This window comes from Pseudopipra pipra, chromosome 17 (genome assembly GCF_036250125.1).
Source record: "Pseudopipra pipra isolate bDixPip1 chromosome 17, bDixPip1.hap1, whole genome shotgun sequence".
NCBI lineage: Eukaryota > Metazoa > Chordata > Aves > Passeriformes > Pipridae > Pseudopipra > Pseudopipra pipra.
This window is the reverse complement of record NC_087565.1, coordinates 14,592,595-14,615,362: the sequence shown is the minus strand read 5'-3', so window position 1 is coordinate 14,615,362 and position 22,768 is coordinate 14,592,595. Positions and strand designations below refer to the sequence as shown.

At 43.6% G+C, this 22,768-nt stretch overlaps 1 protein-coding gene across 3 annotated transcripts in view; it reads left to right on the top strand.

Moving 5' to 3' along the window:
* NDRG3 (NDRG family member 3) overlaps nucleotides 1-22,768 on the top strand; it is a 59,819-nt gene that overhangs the window by 5,526 nt on the left and 31,525 nt on the right. For 2 of the 3 annotated variants that reach the window (XM_064674383.1, XM_064674382.1), the window contains exon 2: nucleotides 20,785-20,890. In XM_064674383.1, coding sequence (XP_064530453.1) covers nucleotides 20,834-20,890 — 57 coding nt within the window. In that variant the 5' untranslated portion in view covers nucleotides 20,785-20,833. Of the gene's footprint in view, nucleotides 1-10,651; nucleotides 10,766-20,784; nucleotides 20,891-22,768 lie in introns of all 3 variants that reach the window. The other variant, XM_064674384.1, reaches the window with a different exon arrangement.

The window sequence follows — 22,768 nt, the reverse complement described above, 5'->3', positions numbered from 1 at the left end:
ACTATTCTTGAAAATTTGTATCTGAATTCTCTGGTTTTGTTGTCACACATAATAGTTTTCTGCTGAGGGTTTTTTGGGTTGTCTTTGTGTGGAGAACTGAAGTTAGGTGCTTATGTTTTTGCTAGGTTCTTTTGGCTGTGATAGTTTTGAAATTTATTACTTAGCCAACAAGGTCTGGGGGTTTTTTTTGGTTTGTGTAGGTGTTTCTACCTTTGCATAGGCTGAAAGAAAAACTTGATTGGTGTAAAGGTATAGTTTTGTGGCTTGGATTGGTGTATTTTCTTTCAGAAAATGAGGGCTTATATGTGGATTTGTGCTTTATTTTCAAGGTGGTAGGAAGATGTGACTTGAGGAGTGGTTTAAATCTGCTTTTCTGTGCTGCCAGTTCAGGTGCTGCATGGCTTGTCTCTGCCTTGGTGGAGGACTAACATAACAGTGTTGGGAGTATTGAGCAAGTACATGCTGCTCAGTTGGCAAAGAGGCATTTTTAGCCATTGTGTGAGAACTCTACATTTGCTGTTTTGCTTATGTAGTTCATTCTAACGTGATTTTCATCAAAGAAATGGCCCTCATTAGAAATTAAACTTCTTTTTTCCTTTAGCTTGGGTGAAAAGGTGGTCAAATACATATCATATGGTCTTAGAGAAGTCAGGGAAGGTTTTTTCTCATATTACAACAACTGGGCTTTATCCATGGGCTGAAGGAGAGAAAGGCACAGGACTTGGTGAAAATTTTCACATGGATTAGCTCAGCCACAGAACAAAACTGTTCTTTCCTGATAAGTAGTTAATTAGAAACATTCATTATTAAAAAACCCCAAATCAATAAGAGATTTTTTTTTGTTGTTATTTCTAGGAGTAGGTGGATGGAACACCCAGCAAACGTTCCAGCCAGTTCATACTTGGCTAATAAGTAGTTTGCCAGGTCACCTGGCAGTGAGTGGCCCCTCGGTTCCATCCCTGCACAGGGTGGTCATGGGGCATGGCAGGCTCTGGGAGTGCTCTGGAGTTGGGAGCAGAACTGTGGGACCACAGGGCTGCTGGCTCCCAGCAAGGACATTGCTTTAAGAGGAGGGATATTATTCTTCAGCATTTTACACAGTGCAACACCTGTATAATGCAAATGCTGTAGCTGCTGCTGCTGTGGTGGTGTTTATAAAATCAGGACGTCTGTTTGGTGAGACCTCAGCTGTGCTGACCTGCAGTGCCAGGTCGTAGCAGTGTCTCCCTGGCCATACCATGGCCTGGTGGTGTTGGGAACTGCACTCCTGCACACTGCTGGGCCACAGGATTGAGTTAGTGTAGCCAGGAGTCGGCATGGAGTCCTGCAGGGCTCCCAGCTGCCATTCTCCGTTACCGCCCTGTCACCACCGAGATTTCCGCACAAATGTCTAAATTGCAGAAGGGCTGGACTTTTCCAGCAGTGTGAGTACAAAAGCACAGAGGGGCCTGTAGCTTTGTCCATACAAAAGAGCCAATGAAGAAGTTCAGGTCGTCTCTGCCTAAGTGTCGTTTTAATGGTTTTTTTCCCAGTGTCACACTAAGAAAACCCCCAAGGCCTCCACCCCCAGGAGGAGCAGCCACAGGGGCTGTGTGCTGCAGTGACCGGGGGTGTCTTGGCCTGGGAACGCTCCCTTACAGGGGTCTTGCCATAAGAGAGGGAAGATTTAAAATATTCTTTCGGCCACACTGAGCAGAACCATTGCACTGGCTGGGCAGTGCAGTGTGCAGTACCTTTGGGGCACTGAATTTCTGTGGTTTTAACTGATTTTAAGTAGACTTGGAGTTCATGGCTGTCCAGCTCCTGTAGTCAGTCATAGAAACCATCAGCATTTTTCCTGTTTCCTACATGCAAAAGGGTTATTCATGTGCAATTGCAAAGTGTGATGCTTGCAGTTGGAGAACACTCTTTAAAAAAAGGCTTAAAGCCAGGTTGATTTTGTTGTTCTTTAGCTGAGGTTATTCATGGTATTTGAATATGTGCTTGTCTGGACGTATTGCAGGTGGCCAAAGGATCTGTGACCAGAGTGCTTTGTGACAGTAACTGCTGCCTGATTTTGCTGAGGCTGTGCTCTAACAGAGGGAGCCATCTCAGATGTGTGATGGTTACTCAGAGGTTTCCTTGCCTTAAAAGTGATTGTACTGCAGCGCTCCTTGTCACTCAGCCAGTGTTCCAGTTCCCACCCCAGACCTGCAGGCAAGTTAGAGACCCTTGCTGATGTGATTTTCTTAGGGACTGTCCTGGTTTTTCTGAACTTCTGTGGTGGCATGCTGGAGAGCATGGAGGTGGAGGTGCAGGGATAAAAAAAAACTGTCTTCCTCCAAAAAAAAGATTCTTACTTCTGATATATCTATACTTTGGGTGGTAAATGGAAGATTTTTTACAATTTAGTTTTTTAATTGTTGGACTCAATGATCTTAGAGGTTTTTTCAAACCTTAATGTCATACCACCTTTCTGGTCCCTCTCTGGCCAGAGATGGTCATTCCAGGGCACTGATGGACACTCCTTGCACTCTTCTTACCAAATATTGTGGGGTTTTTGCTGTTTTGGGTTTGGTTTGGATTTTTTTGTTTGTTTGTTTTGTTTCCTGTTCGTGTTGAATATTAATTGATACATTTTGTGTGATACGTACTTCCAAGTTGTCTTCATGAATTCTTTGTAAATGCATATGAATGTTGGCAATGATTTCCACATTTTAGGTAGCCTGACAGTCCTGTATTTGGCTATTTGAGCAATTCTTGGAAATCTGGGAAGCAACCATGTCAGTGCCAGGGCTGCCTGGTCATGTGTGTACTCCAGAAGCTTCACTGGTATAATGAACCCCTCGGGCCCTTTGGAGAGTGATTGAGCTTACACTATGAGAAATGGCTTTTATTGTTATGCTTGCTAGTAATTGCCTAAATAAAGTGTTTTCAAGGGTAATTCCAGGCCACTAAAATTATACGTAAGCTGCCACTCACACCAGTATAAAAATGTCTTTAAAACGATTTGCAGAGCTTACCAGTTGGTTTCTCAGGAGGGGGGTCCTGTGCCTGTTCCACATGAATGCATTCCATTTTTGGTGGTGGCTTTAAGTGTTAGAAAATGATATTTCCTCACTGAACATTGTTTTTCTTGGCAGTGCAGTGACCCCTAAAGACTTCTAATAAGTCTGTCATCTGCTTTTTTTTTTTTTTAACTGTGATCCCGAAGGGAGCAGCATTCCTGTAGGAATTCTCGCAGTGGAGAGCAGATGGGTGTGTGTAGCGCTGTGAGGCGGAGCAGCAGGTCCTTTGGGAAGGGACAGTGAGCTGAGTGCTCGTGTGGCACTGACAGACCTCGGCACACACGGCAGTGCTGGGCGTGGGCACCGAGCTGCTCTGCTCCCCTGTCCTCAGGACCTGCTCTGGGCTGCGAAAACGGCCTTCAGCTTCTTTTTTCCTTGTTTAAAAAATGTTTTGTTGGGGTTGCAAAACAAGCACAAGGCAGCCCTCAAAAGCCAGCTTTGGAAATGGTGTTGCACAGGATTTCTCAGACAGATGGAGGAGGCATTCACTGAGCATTGTATTAGCTTTTGTTGTCAGTAGTAGAAAAATAATGGAGGTTTTTCCTTGGGCCTTACAAAAGATAACTGCTTTTCCTCTCTTGACTTTAATTGTTTCATTCTTCTTTATTAAAGACAGGAGTTTCTTAACAATGAAAGCAATAAAGCAAGCAGGGAAGCCTGTGATGTCTTTAAAAACAGAAGAAAGGAAGAAATAAGATAAAGTCCATTGTGTGGCATAGTAACCTTTGAAGAAATTCATAGTAGAATAGGAATATGAATTTAGGACTTTATATAAAGACAGGAGAAATACTGTCAGTACTTAATTTTCATAAAATAAGAAATGTTTAGGCAGGTATTATTCAGCCCTTTAGGGAGGTCTCCAGAATATCAATCTCTGTACTTTCTCTCATTGGTAGGAAGTAGTTGTTGGGGAAAAAGATTGAAATGGCCTGAAACACATTGCACCAGAAGGCCTAATTCTCTACTTGAGCATTAATTGCCTAAACTAAGAAGTGTTGCAATGCAGATAGCTTGCTTTTCTGTAGTTTTGATTCCTTTGATGTGATATATTAATGTTTTCTCAGATCTCTAGCCTTCAAATGTCATTCTGGGCTATGGATTGATTGCAAATACAGCACTTCTGCTGCTATTTTTATCATGTCTCCACATTAAAATGATCTGCTTTTGTAGACACCATCATCAGTCACCTTGTTGGCCTAAAAATGACTTGAGGAAATACAATCTTTGTATTGTCAAAACTTTCAATAAGGAAAGGCTCAGAGAGTTTAAATCCTGATCTTGAAACATTTCCTTTAGTGAAGTCTGAAGTATTTTTATCCTATCATAAATCACTAGACTCAGATTTTCTTTTGTGTTTTAAAGAAAACCCCAGGTCTTCCGAGCAGCAGTGATTCCAGGTTGCTTTCCATAGTCTGGGGCCTCAGCTTTCAAGAGTGGCACTCACCTTTCCATAAATCAAGGGACTTGTTCCATGCCCTTGGCACTGCTTCCCTGTGGGTTCAAGCATCTGTGTGCATCAAAGGTACAGGGAGAGACAGGGTGCTGCCCTGGGACTCTGCTCTTCTGAGCTCCTGAGTGCAGTTGCAGCAGGAGGGGGATCTCTTCTTGTCTGGCCAAACAGACAAGGACTGCAGTGATTTCTGGGCCACTATTAGAAAGTTCCATCCTTATTTTACTGGCATGCCTGTATACTTCTCATTTTTAAGGGATGAGCAGTCACATCTCCAAGTGGACAACTCTTCCTCTGAGCACCTGCATTAGCACAATGTGGTGATGGCCATCACCACTGGCCTGTTAAGGAGCTTGATTGAGCCAGTGCTGTGCTGTCTTTCTCTCTCATGCAGTGGCTAGATGAAGAGCAATGACTTTTATTACTGGTGATTGCATAATAAATAATAGAAAACAGCTTTCAACCTGCCCACAGGGCAGTGGTGGTGAAGGGAGGGCTCTATTTTACTCCAAACAGGCTGCAGAGGCATTGCAGGGGAAGTAGCCTTGGAGTTCTTACCTCTTTTTGGTTTCTCCCCTGATTACAGTTTCATTTGAAGGACAACCAAAACGTTCAAATTCTACCTGAGGTGAATATTTAACGGGGTGTATCTGGTGCCAGTGTATCGGGCTGCAAGGGAAAGTGCTGGTCCCTTCATAAAATGCAGTTATTCCATGCTGACTCAAAGATCCCAAAAGAAACAGGACTCCCAGCATGTGTGGTTTGGTGAAGGAATTACGAAGAAAAATTTGTTATCCTGTGCTAGAGAGGAGGTTCAGACAGATCACAGAAACTGATCTCCTCTGACTTCCCTGTGCTGAATAATGTCGACATAAGAAGCCGAGAGAACAGCCTAAAAAGGTATCGGGATGAACTTATGCAACGTAATCAGATCAACACATTGTTTTGAAAAGAAATGAACACCTGAGCCTGTGATGATTCCCTCTGAGCCCTTCCTTTGGTAGAAGCCCTTGAGCAAGGAGAGGAGTGTCCATCCCTGCTGCAGGGGATGGACACTTTTCTCTTTGAAGCTCCCTGGCATAAACCTTGTGTAGCTCTTACATAAATGGAGCAAATGTACATAAAAGGACTAATTAAAAAAAGATAAATTAAAAGTTGGGGTCAACTTGAGGTCTAGGGGGAACATATGAGCATCTTAGATTTAAAATTATGTAATAATTTTTTTTTAATGAAGTTCCCAACTCTGGGAGTGGTGGGGGAAGCAGGGTGTTGTGTAGAAGGTTGCCTGCACATTTATGAAGATATGTGGCAGCATTAAGGCACATTTCTAAAGAGAAACTCTGATATATTTCCCTGAGGAAGCATGAAAAATAGTCCTACAGAGCAGTAAAATCATAGGAATAATCTACACTGGAGCTCATTATCAGTGTAATCTGGCAAGTTCTTTGAGTATAAGAGAACTAGAGAGAGGTGACAAGAGAGAGCAAAGGCGTGGAATGAGGAGAGAGGAGGAGACATTAAACAGTTTAGGACTTTGCACCTCGGAAAGGAGCCACTGGGAGGACAAAAGGAAGTAATAAAGCTTTATGAAAGGAGGACTGGCACAGAAGGTGAGTGAAGAATATCTGGCATTTCTGAGACCATGAGGACTATTGGGACGTCCAATAACAATTTAGCTATAAATCAGACAGATGGAAGGTTTATTTTATACAGTGTTTTCACAATATTAGCCATTGCCAGAGAATGATGTGGAAGCCAAAAGCACAGAGAAGTCAGAGTTATAAAAATAAATGGAAGAGAGGTGACAAATTTATTTTTATCAGCAAACATACATTGTTATAGTAAAGGGAAGAGTTACCTTTGAGGAAACATGGAAAAATCCTATGACACTGAGTGATAAAGTAGCATTTTAAATTCAACATAGTGAAGTAATGCAGCTGGAGAACAGCCCCCACTGTATGTGTACAGCAGTGAGCTCTGAATTAGCTTTTCCAGACAGAGTGGGAACTGGGGGTTATAACAGGCAGTTCTACCAAAATATTTTCTCAGTGTTTGGAAAAGCAAATTGAAGATTAGATACTTGTGGAAAAATAATAGTGATCAAACTAGGCAACCTGCTGGTGTGTAAAGTCCCAGTGCAGCCATGGTGTGAATGCTGCAGGAGCAGTGGTCCCATCGCTCTCAAAGCCCAGTGAAACTGGGAGACATCCTGACAAGGTTGATGCGAATGATCAGAGGTGGGGAATGGCTTCCTTGTAGAGAGTGATAAATTGATCAAAACTCTTCCGTTTCAAAAAGAGGTCTTTGAAGAGGGTGTGAGGGAAGCACGGAGCCTTAGCAGCATGGAGCATATGTGAACCCATTTTTCACTCTCTCTTTTGAGAAAAGGACTAAGACCACCAAATGGAAATAGTGGGTGGCAGGCTCAAAATAAAGTAAGATATTTCTAAAGTGGGAGCACGACCTCCTCCTTTCTCTTTGGCGCAGAGTTTTTAATCTGTTGGAACAATTCCCTGGATTTAAGCTGATTTATTCTGCAGTTAACACTTCATCAGAACGCTGTTCGTAGGGCTTTGAAAGCTTAGCTCTAGAGCTCTGCTCACAAGAGAAATCCTTTCAAATGGTGGAGTAGGGATATGCAGCCTGGCTGTCTAAAACAGCCCCTCTGATCACTTTTCATTGGGAAAATCAGTGCAACTTCTCAACAGAGGGTTTTAGTGGAAATACCTGGTAAAGTCAAGTACGGTTCCTGCAGCTCAGAACAAACAGCCTGGCCTTGTGTCTGCTGTTCTGAGGTTGTGATTGGAGTATTAAAACTTCGTGGCAGCAAGAGCTAATGTACGCTCTGTGACCGTGAGTTGGGATGGTGGCATTTTCTTATGCTGTGGTAGGACATCCAGCTTCATCTACTACAGGAATAAAACAATAAAAAACCAATTTGGGATTGCTCCAAAACAGCAGCAGGTTTTGCCTTCATGGAAACCAGACATGGTTCTAGTGTATGAGTACTATTTATTTGTGGTTTATTACCTGTGCTTTGTTGTGTTTGTATATTTACTGACAGAATTAATTTCTTGCCGTTTTAGGCCAGTTCAGAGCACCTTGCTAAACATTTATTTACTGAATTGTAAAGAGAGACATCGCTAACTTAGACTCATAGACTGCTCAGAAGAATTGTGCTTTGGGGTTGTGTTTAACATCTGCTTCTGACCTGCAGAATGGCTGCTGGTCACAGAAGCGTGTCATTATTTCCAGCTCATTAAATAAAAGCTGTGACCTCAATCTGCAAATCTTTGAGATGCTCGGAGTTTGAAAGAGAGGAGTGGTGGGTTCTGCTGGTGTTGCTGAGCCAACCCCCCGGCCACTGCTGCAGTGTGAGCGTGTGGCCTCGAGGGCCTTGCTCCTGAGCAGGGCATGGCTGTGCCCGAGACTGGACCGGGCTCTGGAGGTGGTGAGGAAATGTTCTGGGTAAGGTGGGTTATTATCATTTTACTTTTAAAGTGTTATTCTGATCCAGGGTAATTGGATTACTGAGTTTTCACAGATCACTGGGTGTGGAAAGGTCTGAGAGCACTCACAGAGCAGAGCACAAGTCAGCTAAAACTCATTAGCTGACATTGCTGTGGGAGAGGCTCGAAAGAGAATCCACACTTTGGTTCCCTGATGGTGGCTTAAACTAATATGATAGTCTTTTCAATTGGGTTTGGCACCTGATAGTACCACAATTCACCTGACTAATACTGTCTTAATTACATCTTATGGTACCACTATCCTTCAGAACATTTTAAATATATTCTGAGGGTTTTTTTAGATATCATAGCTATAACGTTGCAGTGCTGGACATGAGGTAAGTCGTGTATCTGCCATTTTCCAAAAGGATATGGCAATGAGGCTTGGAGAGGGAGGGGAAAAAGAGTAAAGTTGGAGGAATAAAATCAATCCAGAAGTAACCAGGGCTCTCATTTTATTTCCAAGATGCTTGCATCGACAGTGTCTTTAAACTTAATTTTGCCTGAAGGTTAATATAGGAGAAATGTGCAGGTAATGTTACAAAAAGGAAATACTAAACCAAGTAAAAATATTTGATAATTTCTCTTGGGGTGAGTGTTGGCAAGCTAGCCTGTCTTTGGAGAAGGTATTGTCAAGAGGCTTTTTGTAGGGTCGAGGCTGGTGTTCTAACCCTTCCCATTTGCCAAGAGCCTTGTGTTGGGAAGGTCCTTCTCTGGACAGCACATGCGAACTTCTGGGAAGTTGTGGCTGCTCAGGGCTGTGCAAATGGGCTGTCAGAAGGAGTCAGTCTTCAATGTAGCCTGCAGAGTGTTACTTTATATTGTGTATTTTTGTTTTGTGACATTGGGATGAAAGTACTCTGGGTGTAATAGGTCAAGGTCTTGATTGTTTTTGTGACTGTCAGGGAAGGAGGGAGGCACTAAGCTCGATTTCATGGGTGAGGCTGCCTTACTGTTTTTTCTGCAGCACAAAGCCTGAGAGTAAATACCCTCTGTTCACAAGGAACAGCAGTGTTTCAGTGCACTGGGCAAGAAGCTTCTACAGGACCTGAGAGAGATAGACCCTGTCTGAGGTACATGTGGATGTACAGGCAATTATCAGGTATACACATCCTAGGCATTTGCTCTTGAACTCTCTGAGGCTGGATCTTGCACTGCTCAGATCCTGAGCAGTTCTTCATGTGTTCTTTTTCTGGAAAGTAGTGAACATTTTTCAGAGTTGGCAATCAATTTAATATTAAGCCTGTTATTTTGACATATTAACATCTGCCCTGAAAAATCTACCAGATGAATTTCTGCTTCATCTATGGTTTACTGTGAAGTCTGATTTGACTCCTTATTCATTATTAAACAGTTTTAGAAAGGGAATTTTTAAATAATTCTGATGTGTGGCTGTAGCAGCCACACCTACTTAAGGATATTAATTTTTCTTTTTACTCTGGTCTGTGATACTTTAAGGTTAAAAATCTCATTGTTTATTCATCTACCTTCCACTTGCAGCAAGGGAAATTCGCATTGGATTAAAGGAAACTATTTTAGCAATGAGAGTGGTGTGTAATGCTAGAATCTACATCCACAGAGATTTGAAAATCCGTAAGGCCCTGAGCAACTGGATCCAGCTTTGAAATTACTCCTGCTTGCAAAGGAGTAATCTCTCCTCCAGAAATCCCTTCCAGCCTATGTGGCTCTGCAGTTGTGTTCAGGTCCCTCCACAGGAACCCTACCATGTTCCTGCTGTGCCATCCTCACCCACGGAAGAGGCTCCCAACAGGCTTCTGAGAAACTTCCTCTTAGTAATTCTTACTCGAGAAATTAGTTTTAGACTTTGGTGTAATCAGCTTGTTCCCTCACTGTTGCTTTGATGTGGTGTGTCCTTGTCTCATGTTGGTTTCTGTGGAATGAAATCAGGAATTAATTTGCTGTAACCCAGTCTTTCTAAACAAGGAGGGGTTAAACATGAAACCCATGTGGTGGTTTAACTTCATTCAGAACTAGAGTATTAGAACTAAATCACTTGTATTGAGATCTTCAGTTAGTTTTAAAAGAAGTAATACCTTTGTGTTTTGACATCCTCGGGGGTCTGTTTACAATAACTGTATGTCCTGGCTGGAGTGTCTGTGGGATCATGGGTTACCATTGTGAGATATGTGATGTGAAGCTGTCTTAAGCTTGTGAATGTTTTTGCAGCATCCCAGGTATATGAAACTGAATTTCACTTAATAGGAACCACCTTAACATACACTATGATTTCTTAATGACAATGAAGCTCTGAGCTGATCTAAACCAGGGACCTTGGTTTGTAGTAAGGAAGTTTGGGTGAGGAAAAAAGAAATTATTACTTCTAACCGATAATAAGCAAAAGCTATACAGATTCAACCTACCTTTCTAAAAACTGTTCTTTTCCTGATATAAGTTGTTTGCCCAGTCCAGTTCACACATTAGATAGCTTTGGCTTCTGATTTTGACCACTCAAACGTGAATCAATGTGGGGATGAATGAGGAAAGGGAAGGAAAGAAGGATGGAGCAAAAGGAAAGCAGATGTTCTTTCCTGCCTAAAATGCCAACAGGGTTTGGGTTTGGAGGGACAGAATCTCACCAGGGAACGAGGCACCTTTAAGAGGATGTGTCTTTTGGACGTTGGCAGATCTCAGGCAGTAATGGCCAGAGCTTTTGTAGGAAGATCTGAACTCACAAGCAACCAAGAATAACCACTGGAATCTGTGGAGAGCAAACTGGGTTTGGGTCCACATGGAACCTGGTAAGTACATCAGAGATTCCTCCTGGGACCTTATCTGACAAACTTAAAATCTGGGGAAGCATATTTGGTACAGAGTGCCATCCTCCTTTGGCCTCCAGCTAGTTACAGAAAGGCATTCCTAATTCTATGGGAAACATCAACTGCCTTCCAATGGCATTTTACATATCTACCTTATATATAGTTTTATAACTGACATTAGACAGAAGTCATTCTTATGAATGATGTAGTGCTTAAGCAGCTGGTGTTTTCCATCCTGTCTCTCTCCTGTATTTGTGCAGGTGTTTGCAAACTGCTCCCGTAACTCCTAATGGGGGGTGCTCACAGTGGCTGAAAGAAAATGTGGTTCATTGCTGCATCACAGAATCACAGACTGGTTTCAGTTGGAAGGGACCTCAAATATCTCATTCCAACCCCCCTGCCACAGACAGGGACACCTTCCACTGCACCAGGTTGCTCCAAGCCCTGTCCATCCTGGCCTTGGACACTTCCAGGGATGTTTCTACCCTCTCTGAAATAAGACATTATGACCTGTTTTATCAAAAGGCTTCTATCCATTTCAGGAACTTATAACATGAATGCCCCTGCTGATGCATACTTAGGTGTTCATTTAAGCTCCAGCCCTGCTTACCTGTATCCAGGGAGCACCATGAAGACTGTAGTGAGTTAACTGCTTTATTTGTATATTTGCCTACTCTGATGTACATGATCCTCAGCTTAGACTGCAGGAGTTGGAGATGACTCCAGAGCTCGTTACATGTCTGGTCCTCATGACATGAGCTTGTTCTGATGTTCATGTGACTGTCTGATAAGCTCCTTCAGCTCACTAAAGCAGCAGAAAGGTAGCCTGGCAAACAGTCTGCATTAAGTCTGCTCATGTTACAGTCAAGCATTCCAGACATTGCCTGAGGCAGGGATTGGGTTCTGCCTGCAAGGGGACAGAGCAGAATAGAGAGCTGAAGGGTCTGATGTTCCTTTTCAGAGGCTGTCAGGTGAAACTTTAGTTCCTCTATGTCCTGAAATAATACTTTACAACAAGGCAACTCATAGTTCTGTTCTGTATCCACTCTTATCTAAATGGATTAGAGGCTAAGTGCAGACCCCGCATATCCTCTGGCAGCATAGTGAGCATGTACAGCATCTGCTCTCTGATTCAGCTGAAGAGCTAAAGCTGCCCAAACACCTGGTTTCTTACAATCAAACCTCAAATCAAGGTCTTTGTAGTTGGCAGATTTAGAAAAAAGGTGGCACACAAGGAACTGAAGGAGCCTTTTCATCAGTCAGTTCACTGATCCAAGTGAAAGCTAGTCTTGCAAAAATACTTGAGGGAGGGAATAAGCAGATCTGATTTGCCAGATTATTGCATAATCATTGGCCTGGTGCAAGGGAAGGAGAGGAAGGAAGTTCTGGCTGGCACAGGGTAGGAGAACAGGAGCATCCCTTTTGGCAGCAACCCACAATTGTATTAAACGAATAATGAAATTTCCTCACGAATTGATTCTGAGTTGTCTTGTATCTGTTACTGGTTTTAACTGTGCTAACCAGAGTTGTTTCTTCTGGCCAGCTGCCTCAGGACGGGCATAAAATTCAGCCTGACACAAGGATGTTTTCTGCTTGGAAGTGAATTCACAGACTGGAAATGATGGGACAGCTGTACAGCAGTTGCAGTGGGTTTGAAGTAATGGCACTGATACTTCAGACTGTCCTTCAGATGGCACAGGGTGGGCCAAACTGAAAGAGCTTGTTCACTGAAGCTCAAGGAGCAGTGCTGCATGCATAAGGGGAAAATTTCATTATTGAGGAGGAAGGAGCAAAACCCATATAATAAAAATCTTATTTTAGCAATTTGTTTTTCATACAATGTATATGTGCTCTTAAAATTTATATCAGTCCCTTGAATGCCCCTTTTGCAAGCAGTTTGTAGCTAGAGCAGATGAAACTGCATCCTGAGACTTACATCTGTCTTCTGTGTACATTGATATTCTTATATTCAATACCCATCATTATTTAATACTAAACAATATATATTTGCTGTGATAAAACTTAAGGTCTCTCCCATGTCCACCAGGGTGTATAACTTGGAATTGGAGATGCTGAAATGTTTGATCAGCTTTTGCCTGCAAGTATGCTACTTTCTGATGGCCGAAATCCATTTATTCAAGTTTGAATGAAGTAAGAAGAAAAGTTTGGGTTTGCTCTGTGAAGCTAGAAGTGGTTTAGATGTATAACATACAAAGCACAGTGAAAGGCTGTTCATTACCTGAATGAGCTGAACCCAGAAGCATTTGTGTCTTCTTAGCTGCTGAGGAGCAGAATTGTTTGTTCTTCTTGAGCTTTTCACATGTCTGTGACGATTTTTAAGTTTGGTTTATCCAGACTGCACTACATTACACTGCAGATGCCAAGAGATGTGACCAAAACTACTGGATGCTATTTCTTCACTGGTGAATATATGTTATGACATTGGATTTAGGTTGTACAATTTATATATATGAGTGAGCACAAAAAAATTAAATGAAAGTTGCTGTACAGATTTTTTTTCTTATGCATTTGATCTCAGTATTCTTCTTCTATCCCAGTAGCACCTCACACAAATGAACTAAAAATGTCTATCAAAATTGCATTACAAAATACAAAACCCGAGGTCTGACTAATTGCTTGTTTAGCTATACAATAACTGAAATGGTGGTTCCTCCCACACAGCAAGAAGGCTCAGTTGAGTGTAATAGTTATATTATGGAATGGTTTGGGTTGGAAGGGACCTTAAAAATCATCCAGTTCTGACCCCCTGCCATTGGCAGCGACACCTTCCACTAGATCAGGTTACCCCAAGCCCCGTCCAACCTGGTCTTGGATCACTGCAGTTTAACGTTTGGTAACCAGTGAAAATGCAACTTTTTCAATAAGATAAATAAAATGCAAAATCAACATTAAATTTCAGTAAATTGAAATGTGCTGTTTCATGATAAAAATTATTGTTAAAATCTCATTTAAACGGATTTCCAGCCCACTTTGCCCTGGAACACTTTGCTTTGCTCAGTGCAGTATGTATTCACATTTGGTTAATTTTTTTCACTTAAAATGTAAAAGCGCACTGTCAGTAGGAAGCATGGCTGAAATGAAGCAGAAACAAGCTTGAAAGTCAAACTGCAGAGGAAAGTGAAGGGTCTGGTGGAAAGCAGTCAAATTTCAGCATAAGCTGCTTAAGAGTAGGTTGCTGCTGAAGAGAGCATTTCCCGGAGAGTGAGTGCTGGGGAGCGAGTGAGGTCAGGTACAAAGAGGGATGAGTGCCTCTGCAGGTGAGAGCTCGAAGGTGGGGAGAGAGGGACAGAGAGGAGATGGCATGGGGAGAAGCTGCAGTGGATGCTGTGATGGTTACAGAGCTGATGAAGAGCTACAGATGTTTTGGTTTGGACAAACATCCAACCAAAACCTTCGAAAGCCCTCAGCCGTGCCTGCTGGGACCTCCTGAACTGCAGGGGTAGTGGAAGCAGGTGGCTCAGTAGAGATGAAAGAGTCCTTGAACAGATTCATTTGAACATGTCCTTTGCCATGAAACTGGTAAAAATGGTCTGTGGTTTTAGTTTGAGCTGTGCAAACTCAGGTGCTGGGTAATGTGGGTGCTGCTTTAGGGTGATGCCAGTGGACATGAAGGGAACATGGGACATCATGTGAATCACATGACTGATGGTAGCAGCCACTGCTTATTTCATTTGCTTTTGGTGGAACAGCTTATTCAGGGAAATGCTGCAAGGCTGTTTGAAAGAGCCATGACCAGAAAAGGCTCTCTCAAAGACAGTAGTTTGCATCATTTTCATCGGAGAAATTTCTCGTGCCGGTTTATATCCTGGGTGTCCCATCTCTAAAACTTCTGGGACTGTCCTGTACAGGGCAGTACGTGGGTCAGTGTTCTCATGGGTACTGGTCAAGGCAATGCAAAACAATTTGAAGACTTTTGCAGTATTCTTGCCTAATCGGCCCTGTAGTTGTTGCCTGTTGATTCAGATGGTCAGCAGGGATGGTGTCCTGCTCGCTGTGGCAATGTGATGCTGATTTTAGTTAGAATTGGACTCCTCCAGAATTAAGCTGGGCACGGACCTTTTCTTTACAAAGCCATTGTTAGATGTAGGTCTTGTTTAAGCTCCTTAGAAATTATATTTACCAGCTGGCATTTCTGTCCTAGGTGTAGCCCAGATTTCAGGGAGGTAAAAGCATGGTGGGTTAGGAAGCTGCTGTTGCTCAAGTGCGGGAGCTGGCACTGCACTAGTGAAGCAGAACAGAGTTCCTCTGCAGGCACGCGGTTTGTCTTGGAGATGGAATGCCATGTGATGCATTCTCAGAAATATATGAGCTGGAACGCAAAGTGAGTATCCTAGGAAAATATTTTTAAAGGGAATTTGGATCTTTTGCCTGTTTTGCTGGAAGTTTACAATGTCAGCTAGCATTTTAGTGTAGAAAACAGAGTAGCCTGTGCAGGTTTTGGGAAGCACACTGCTGCCCAGAGGCTTGCAGAGGGCTGAGGAGCAACACAACAGGAATGCCCAAGGGTCTCAAGGCCCATAAATGAAACTTAGCTGAGATCTGTGTGCCAAGGCTGCAGTCTGCCCAACCAAGCTCAGGAGCCCTGGCAAGCAGCTGGTCTTCCTGTGTGTAAGAGCAAAGCTTGGAAGGCACAGAAAGTGGGAATCCCCCTATGAAGAAAGAGAAAGTTGCTGTAGAGAGCTGCACAGCACACACAGCTGGAGAAATGCCTGAGCAGCAAACGTGCAGGCTGTGGGTAGAGTATTTGAGTTCTGGCATGGGCTGCAAATCCTGAATTTGTTCACATCTTCCTTTGCATGCCAGGAGCAGCATTTCTGCTTTCCATCTCCTTAGAAGTGGGCGGCTGTGTTGGAGGGTGGTTCTCAGGAGCATAACTTGGATTGTCATGGCTGTAAGTGCCATCAGTCCCTAGAGAGGACCTGCTTCAGATGGCCTGTGCTGGGCTGCCCACCGAGGGAGTGCATGTTTTTGGTAGCATAGCTTGATCACTGATCGGTGTGATTTTGCCCCAGTGTGGTTAACATACAAAGCAGGAGTATAACAGGCTATGGAGGTAACAAATTAGAAGCTGTATTCAAATTGAGATGAACAAACAAGAATTTTTAGCCTCTGAATGCAAGGTTTTGTTGCACTGAGTTCCTTAGCAGTGTGGAGAGATTGCAGCCCCATAACAAAACAGCTGAAGTCAAGATGCAGCTCTTGCAGTTCCCAACCCTGTGGGAAGCAGTTGTGCCAGAGCCTCAGTGACCAGGACCTGGAGCCTTGGTCCCTGCAGATGATGTGGTTTCATGCTCAGGTCTGTAGGACTTGTGCTCTTGACTTACTGAACTCACTTTACTGCAACTTCTTCCTTTGTATACTGAAACTGTGTAAATTGAGAGCAGCCTTATCTTGGAGTAAGCACACAAACATGGATTTCAGGTCTTATTTATAGGTAGCTGCTTCCTTTCTGAGGCTCACCAGCCTTGGTTTTTTGTAGCCTTCTGTCTTCTACCCTGATTCTAATCTCCATGCTTAATGATTCACCACATCTCACCTGGATTCTTGTCTTACTGATTTTCAAAGAGGATAGAGTCTACTCCAGCCTTCAGGAAACCTTTGGAAAGGGATGGATGGTTTCAGCTGGGGGATTTGAGTGTATTTATAGTAATATATAAATAGAGGCAAGAGGAATACTTACAAAACAGGTGGTACAGGGACGTTTATAGAAAAAATGTATGATTTATACAGGGATCGTTCCAGGCAAACCTTTTGCTTTGCCTGTAGTCTGTCTTCTACAGAGCTCTTTTGAGTGCTATGAATATTTATGCTGCTTTGTTGTGTCAGCTTATGAAATGACATGTATGTCTCTTTAAATAACAGGAGGAGTGGAGGGAGGAATTTGATTGTTTCCTGGGCAGACATGTCTGCAGAGCTTTTACAAGGAGTCTTTAACACAGTTGGAGCAGAGAATAGCCCCAGATCAACAACATCCCACCCTTCCCTTTGCCTCTGCACTTGGAGATGTGCTTTACAAGGTCTCTCTGCTACATAGCATTCTCTTTTGCTCAAATGTGCCCTTTTGCCATGTCTCAAACCAAAAGGTGTGTTGCTGTTGGCATAGCAGGGTGCTTGCCTGAAGTTGTGGCAAATAGTCCTGTAGAGCGAGTCAGATCTTGTGCTGTGATCATAAGTTACCCAGATTCAGTCCAGGGCAATCACACTGAGCTTGCTAAGACCTTGGGAAGAAAAAAGTGCATGCATCTACCTACAGAATATCCTCTGAACGGATTGAAATGACATCCTGAGGCTGTGACAGGCGTTTTTGTGGAGAGCTCCCAAATGAGTGGATTGGGAAGAGCTGGTTCAGCAAGCTAAAAAAAGCTGCTTGCAAGCAGTGATGGGGACCACCTGTACCTTTTCCTTCAAAAAACCATCAAAAAGCTTTACGTTTCCAGGAAAGGAGAAAAAAAATCAAATTTGCTAGATGAATAGATTTAGATTCAAAATGTTTAGGAAAAAAATTCACCATCTGACCCTTTGAGGCTGTGTAGGTTTGATCTTTCTGTGTGATTTAATCTCAGTTCAGCAATGTTCAGTGGCTTCCTGGCTCCCCTCAGCATTGGGCTCTCTCCAGTCCCTTTGGAGGCCTTGCTCCTGGGTGAGGGAGCAGAGGAGCTCCCAGGCTGACTGTGCTGCAGGCTCATTGCTTAGCAGGTCTCTCACTCTGTGAACTCCCCTACAGAAGTTTTCCCGGCTGTTTGAGCCCAGCTGGTGGTAAGGATGGTTGTCTCTTCTCTCTCAAGGAAGTGTCAAGTAATTCTCAGCTCAGCACCCAAACCAGCAGCCTTTTTTCCTGCTGCCCAGCTTGCTTTAAAGAAGGGGCAACAAGCAGTGCCCATTATGGGCAGTGCCATAGGAGTTTGCCCGGGAGACCCCCCTTCCCCTGAGGCACTATTTGGAGTGAACCAGGAAGATAAACATCGGATTAATTTCAGAGTGATGCTGTTTACTGTGTGCACTGTAATTGAATCTAGAGACCAAGTATGAAATCAGAGCTGATGATATATAAGCATTTGACAGTCCTTGCTTTGAAGCCCTACTTAAGTTTTTATTCTTCTCATATTATAAATGATGAACATAGTAGTGCATGGGATTTACAGAATGTGTGTCTCCGCCTCTCTAGGCTTTGCACACTTCATGGACCTCCTCACACTGACAGCAAATGGTGTCCCTGGGCAGGTTTATGCAGGATGCATCCCAGGGCTCTCTGGGACTTGTTGCTCTTTGTATAGCCAGGGGAAAACTAGGAGAAATGTCTTCAAGTCTTTAGCAAAAGTATCTTTGAGCAATCTAATGCAGAGCAATTGGTGCTCTGACGCGTTCTTTGGTCAGTCAGAGCTCGGCAGAGAGGGGTTATTAGATGCCCTGCTTCCCTGTAGACTCTGGTTTAGGCAAAAAGGCAAGGTGTGAGCCTAAGACTCAGGAACTTACCAATCCCTTGTGTATAAAAACCCACAGAGAAAGGTGGCTTGTGTGTGCACAGCTTTTTAATCCCTTTGGAGAGATGGACAACTTCTTGGTCTCTTGGGTGACCCCAAGAATAAGCATCACATTCCTGCCTGCCATGGGGCCCAGCAGGTGTCTTTTCAGAGGAGCCTAAGAGAAGGGATACACTCTCCAGATAAGGTGAAGGTGGTCATTCTGGTACTGTCTGCAGCTTATCTGCAGATAAGCTTTGTGATGCTTTGTGTGAAACTCCTTTTGTGTCTGTAACCTCATGGGATGCTGTTTTTCAGAGAACCTGGTAGATGCTGAGCTCTTAATCAGCCCTAGTGTATATGGAAGTTGTAATTCCTTAGCAGAAGTATTTTTTTTATTCCATAATATCTTATCAGAAAGACAGTAACCAGTGTTCCTCTGGGGCTTACAGAGGAAATGACTCTTACTCCTCTTCTGAGTAAAGATTCATTGTGGGGTAAGGAGTTGTTACCTCTAGATTAACTGGTTTCTTGAAACTCTCCCAACTGGTATCTTTTATGGCAAAAAAGCTGAAAAGGAAGAGTAATTTAAAGTTTCCCAGAGCAAAGGACATAAAAGAGAGGGAAATTGCTATGGCTGATTTTCAGAGGGAAAAGGCATTTTGTTTCCATTTGTTTTGTGCCAGACTGGCTTCAGCCACACCAGTGTTAGTTAGTCCTGGCACAAAGGGTGCAGCTTTGCACAGTATTTGTGGTGATGGGGACTGCTTCTTCCCAGGGCAAGACATGTTTGTGTGGAATTAAGGTGGCTGGGGAACACACGTGTTCTTTTTCCACTTTTTTTCTTCTGTGATTAGTAGCCTATAATATGTTGGACAAAGAATTTTGTTCCTGACAGTACTCAAGAGACTTTTCCTAGCACACTCAGCTGGTGCCCAGGAAGTCCACCACATACTTCATTCTGTTTGTGACTTCTCTTATGCCATCTGCAGTAATAGGTGCAATTTCCCTGAACAGCTAGATAACCTGCACCATCCATCATGACCATCTCCTGCCAGAGCCGTCTTCATATTGCTGCAACTGCTTGCTCTAGAAATTCTTCTGTGTAGAAACACAGCTAGAGCCTCCAGAGGAGTAATTAAATCCCTGGTAAACTCAGCCATATTTTCCTACATCCTTACTGCTGTATTTATACTGGAAGATTTCTCCTCTGGCTCCATGGCAGCAGCGATTTCTCACAGACATATGGCAGCCTCACGTACTGTTGATTATACTTTTTTCTTCCCTTTGCTGACTTTGCACCATCTGATTTTTTGGGCTGCCCAGTTAACAGTGTTACCTGCACATATTCCACTGGACCAGCCATATCTGGGGACCATTTTTATATCTGTAGGAGATTGGAGAAATGATTACTGGCTCAAAACAGCAACTAAGGTGGGGGGAGTAGGACAAGTTCTGTGTAGGTGGGGTGGTCTGTGCTCCACATCCCACCTACTGGAGCCTCTGGTCTAATCCCAAAATGGTTACCAAGCCACTGGCACCCCAAAAGCCGCACCTGGGGAGGGCCCTGGGAGACCAGAGCAGATAAAAGCAGTGGCACAGGTATGGTGCTGGCATGTCCCACTGCCTTGGACCTGACAGCACCTGAGACCTTGCTGAGTCCAAGGCGGTGACTGGTCATCTTTCGCTCTCATTTTCCTTTCTCTCTCTCTCCCTCTGTCTTCTCCTAACTTCCTCTCATTGAAATCTGGATAACTTAAAGTTGGTTGAGTTGGAGCTTGCTAAGTCAATGCTTTGTGAAGTGCCTTTCTTTAATTGGATGTTGCTTTAAAATTTGCCAAGTACCTTATTCTACCTTAACATTCTAAAGTTTGCAAGTAGAATTTGTTATTCAGCCTCATGAGAACTTTGTTGTTTTCTCCTGTGTGCTGCCAGAGGGAATCTAAGTACCTAAGCCCTTTGAAAACCTACCAAGTAGGCTCAGGGTGTAACAATATCCCACCTGCTGCAGGGGCTGCCCCGGACTCTGGGCTGTTCTGCCAGCGAGCTTGGATCTCCTCACCTCTGTCTCCCATGTGTGGATTTAGTTTTGGCTGCGTGTCTTGTGGATACAGCAGAGCCTTGCTTTTGGAGGCAGGACACTGGGGTTCAGGTCTGTTGGTCGTGGCAGGAGGATGTCACTGAACATAGTTTTTCACTCAGCTGATCAAGTAATGTCCAGTTCACTTCCAGACACACTATGGCTGAAGTACCAGCATGGAAATGGATTCAGACTTTCTCAGTAGAAAGGCCTGAGCTTTCAGGAACAACTTTCTGTGGGCAGGACAAGGCATAAGGAGACTGACAGTGTGAGCGCGATTGGGTTTACCTTCTGCACTTACAGGTGGCTTGTGTTGCACCAAGAACCAGCTTCTTGGAGGCTTCATTTGGAGCACAGACAAGTCTAATGAAAAAATCTGAAAAATTTCCTTGACTAGCCTCACTTCTAATGCTGTTTCTAACAGTATGTCTTTGTTTCAGAATCATCCATTTGCTGCTCTGAGGATTAATTGGCTTCAGTTCCAGCACCATGGATGAACTGCAGGATGTTCAGCTGACAGAGATCAAACCGCTCCTGAATGACAAGGTAATGCAGCTGCTGCTTTGTTCTCACAGTGTACTCAGGCTGACTTTGTGTCTGGGAAGGAGCCCTGATTGCCAGAAGCTGTTTACAGCTTAAAGTATCTGAAGTACTGAAAAACCCCACTCTGGTAATTTACCGCCACACACTCTTCCAAAGTCTCAGGGAATGACAGACCACCACAGTTCAGGTAAGTTTGGAGTCCTGGCCAAACAGTATGTCATGCCTGTAGTGAGGATTTACAGAGGCTGGGCAGAAAATGGGAAGGTGATCCCATTCCTGACTTAATGTAGCTGTAGAACCTCTAATAAGTTTCTCCTTGTTAGAGGAACTTTGGATTATTGTATCCTATTTTCTTTTTTCTTTTTTTGTTTAAAATATTTTGTCTTAAATTATCCTTTAGTGTTTTGACACCCAAACCAGCCCCGTCTCCCTGGACTTAGAGCTGTTTCCTTTTAATGTCTCCAGAGCTCAGCTAGAGCAGTCCAGATTCATCTAATACTGAGACTTCTGAAAATCATCATATTGCAGCAGCTGTTTAAGTCTTTCTCTTTTGTGGGCTGGAGAAGAGCCATCTAGGCTTTAGGAGATCCCTGGCCTCCCTGGATTCTGCCACAAACTGTCATTCCGAGTGCCTAAGTCATTACAGGCATCCCAACAGGATCTAGCATCTTGCACCTGCAAACTGTGATTATGAGCAATGCAGTTGGGTCACTTTCCATAGCTCACAGCCAAGCCCAGTGGTATGGGAAGCAGTTCCCAAGGCTTTGCTGTTTAATGGCATCATCAAGAACTGGCTTGTGCTGCCAAAGGGCTGTTGTGCTCTGTCCACTCACTGTGTGCCTGTAGGAGACTGGGCTGTCTGCCACAAAATGGGTGAAATCTCTGAAATTCTGCTGTGTTTTAGTCTGTACTGATTAGTTTTTCCTCATTTCTCTAGTGTTCTAGCATATCTGTTTAGTACCTGTGAAATCTAAAAATTCAGCTGAACTCTGCAGTCCAGCCTATTCTGACAGAGTAGTGCTGACTGCTGGGCTTCCTCAACTCAATTTTTTAAAATGTTTCCTGGAAGGTGAGTCTGGGAAGTACAAAATCAGTGTAGACCAGCAGCTAAAATACAGGCCTTGAGAACAGTTTGTGGTTTCAAAACAAGAATTAAACATTTACAGAAGACAAGCTTCCTAAATGCAGTGCCCCAGATCTTGCTCATGATTCTCCTGGGATTTTCCATGTTTGAATTTAAGAGGGTAGATTGCCCTTGCTTCAGTCAGCTGACCTAAGTGGGAGGTATTGCAGCATGCCAAAACAGTGGGTTTCACTTTATGAGTTTCAGTCTCTCTGTCAAGTCTGGCCTGGTCAGTGCCATCCAGTCCTGGCTGTGGTGTGAGTTCTGGTTCAAATGCAGTGTGCTCATCAGAACAGAACACCCAGTGGTGGTAACCAGCACACAGAAGGGCACATATAGAGTGATACTTGCTTTCCTTGACTCTGTTTTGAACTTACAGAAAGTATACAGTACCTCAGTAGGGAAAAATACAGTGAGTGGCTCCATAACCGTCCTCAGTACTGCCCGGGAAGAGAAGTGTGCTGAGGCTCTCCTTTTTACACTTTGTTTTAACAAAGGGAGGGCCTCAGGGAGTGGCCAACTCCAAGGTCCAGCCCTTAGTAAGGTTTTCAAGCTTAAAATAATACATGTGTGCTTTTTAGACATAGTTTATGGAGCATGTGGGTGTGGTGCCAGAACGTGCTGTTCTGTGCAGCGTATCAGAGTCCAAAATCTATTGAGCTGGCAGTTCACTAAGATTTTTACTGACCAACCCACTTTAGATGTAGGAATTCGAGCCAGCATGGATTTAATGGCCAGAAATAGTACAGTAAAACTCT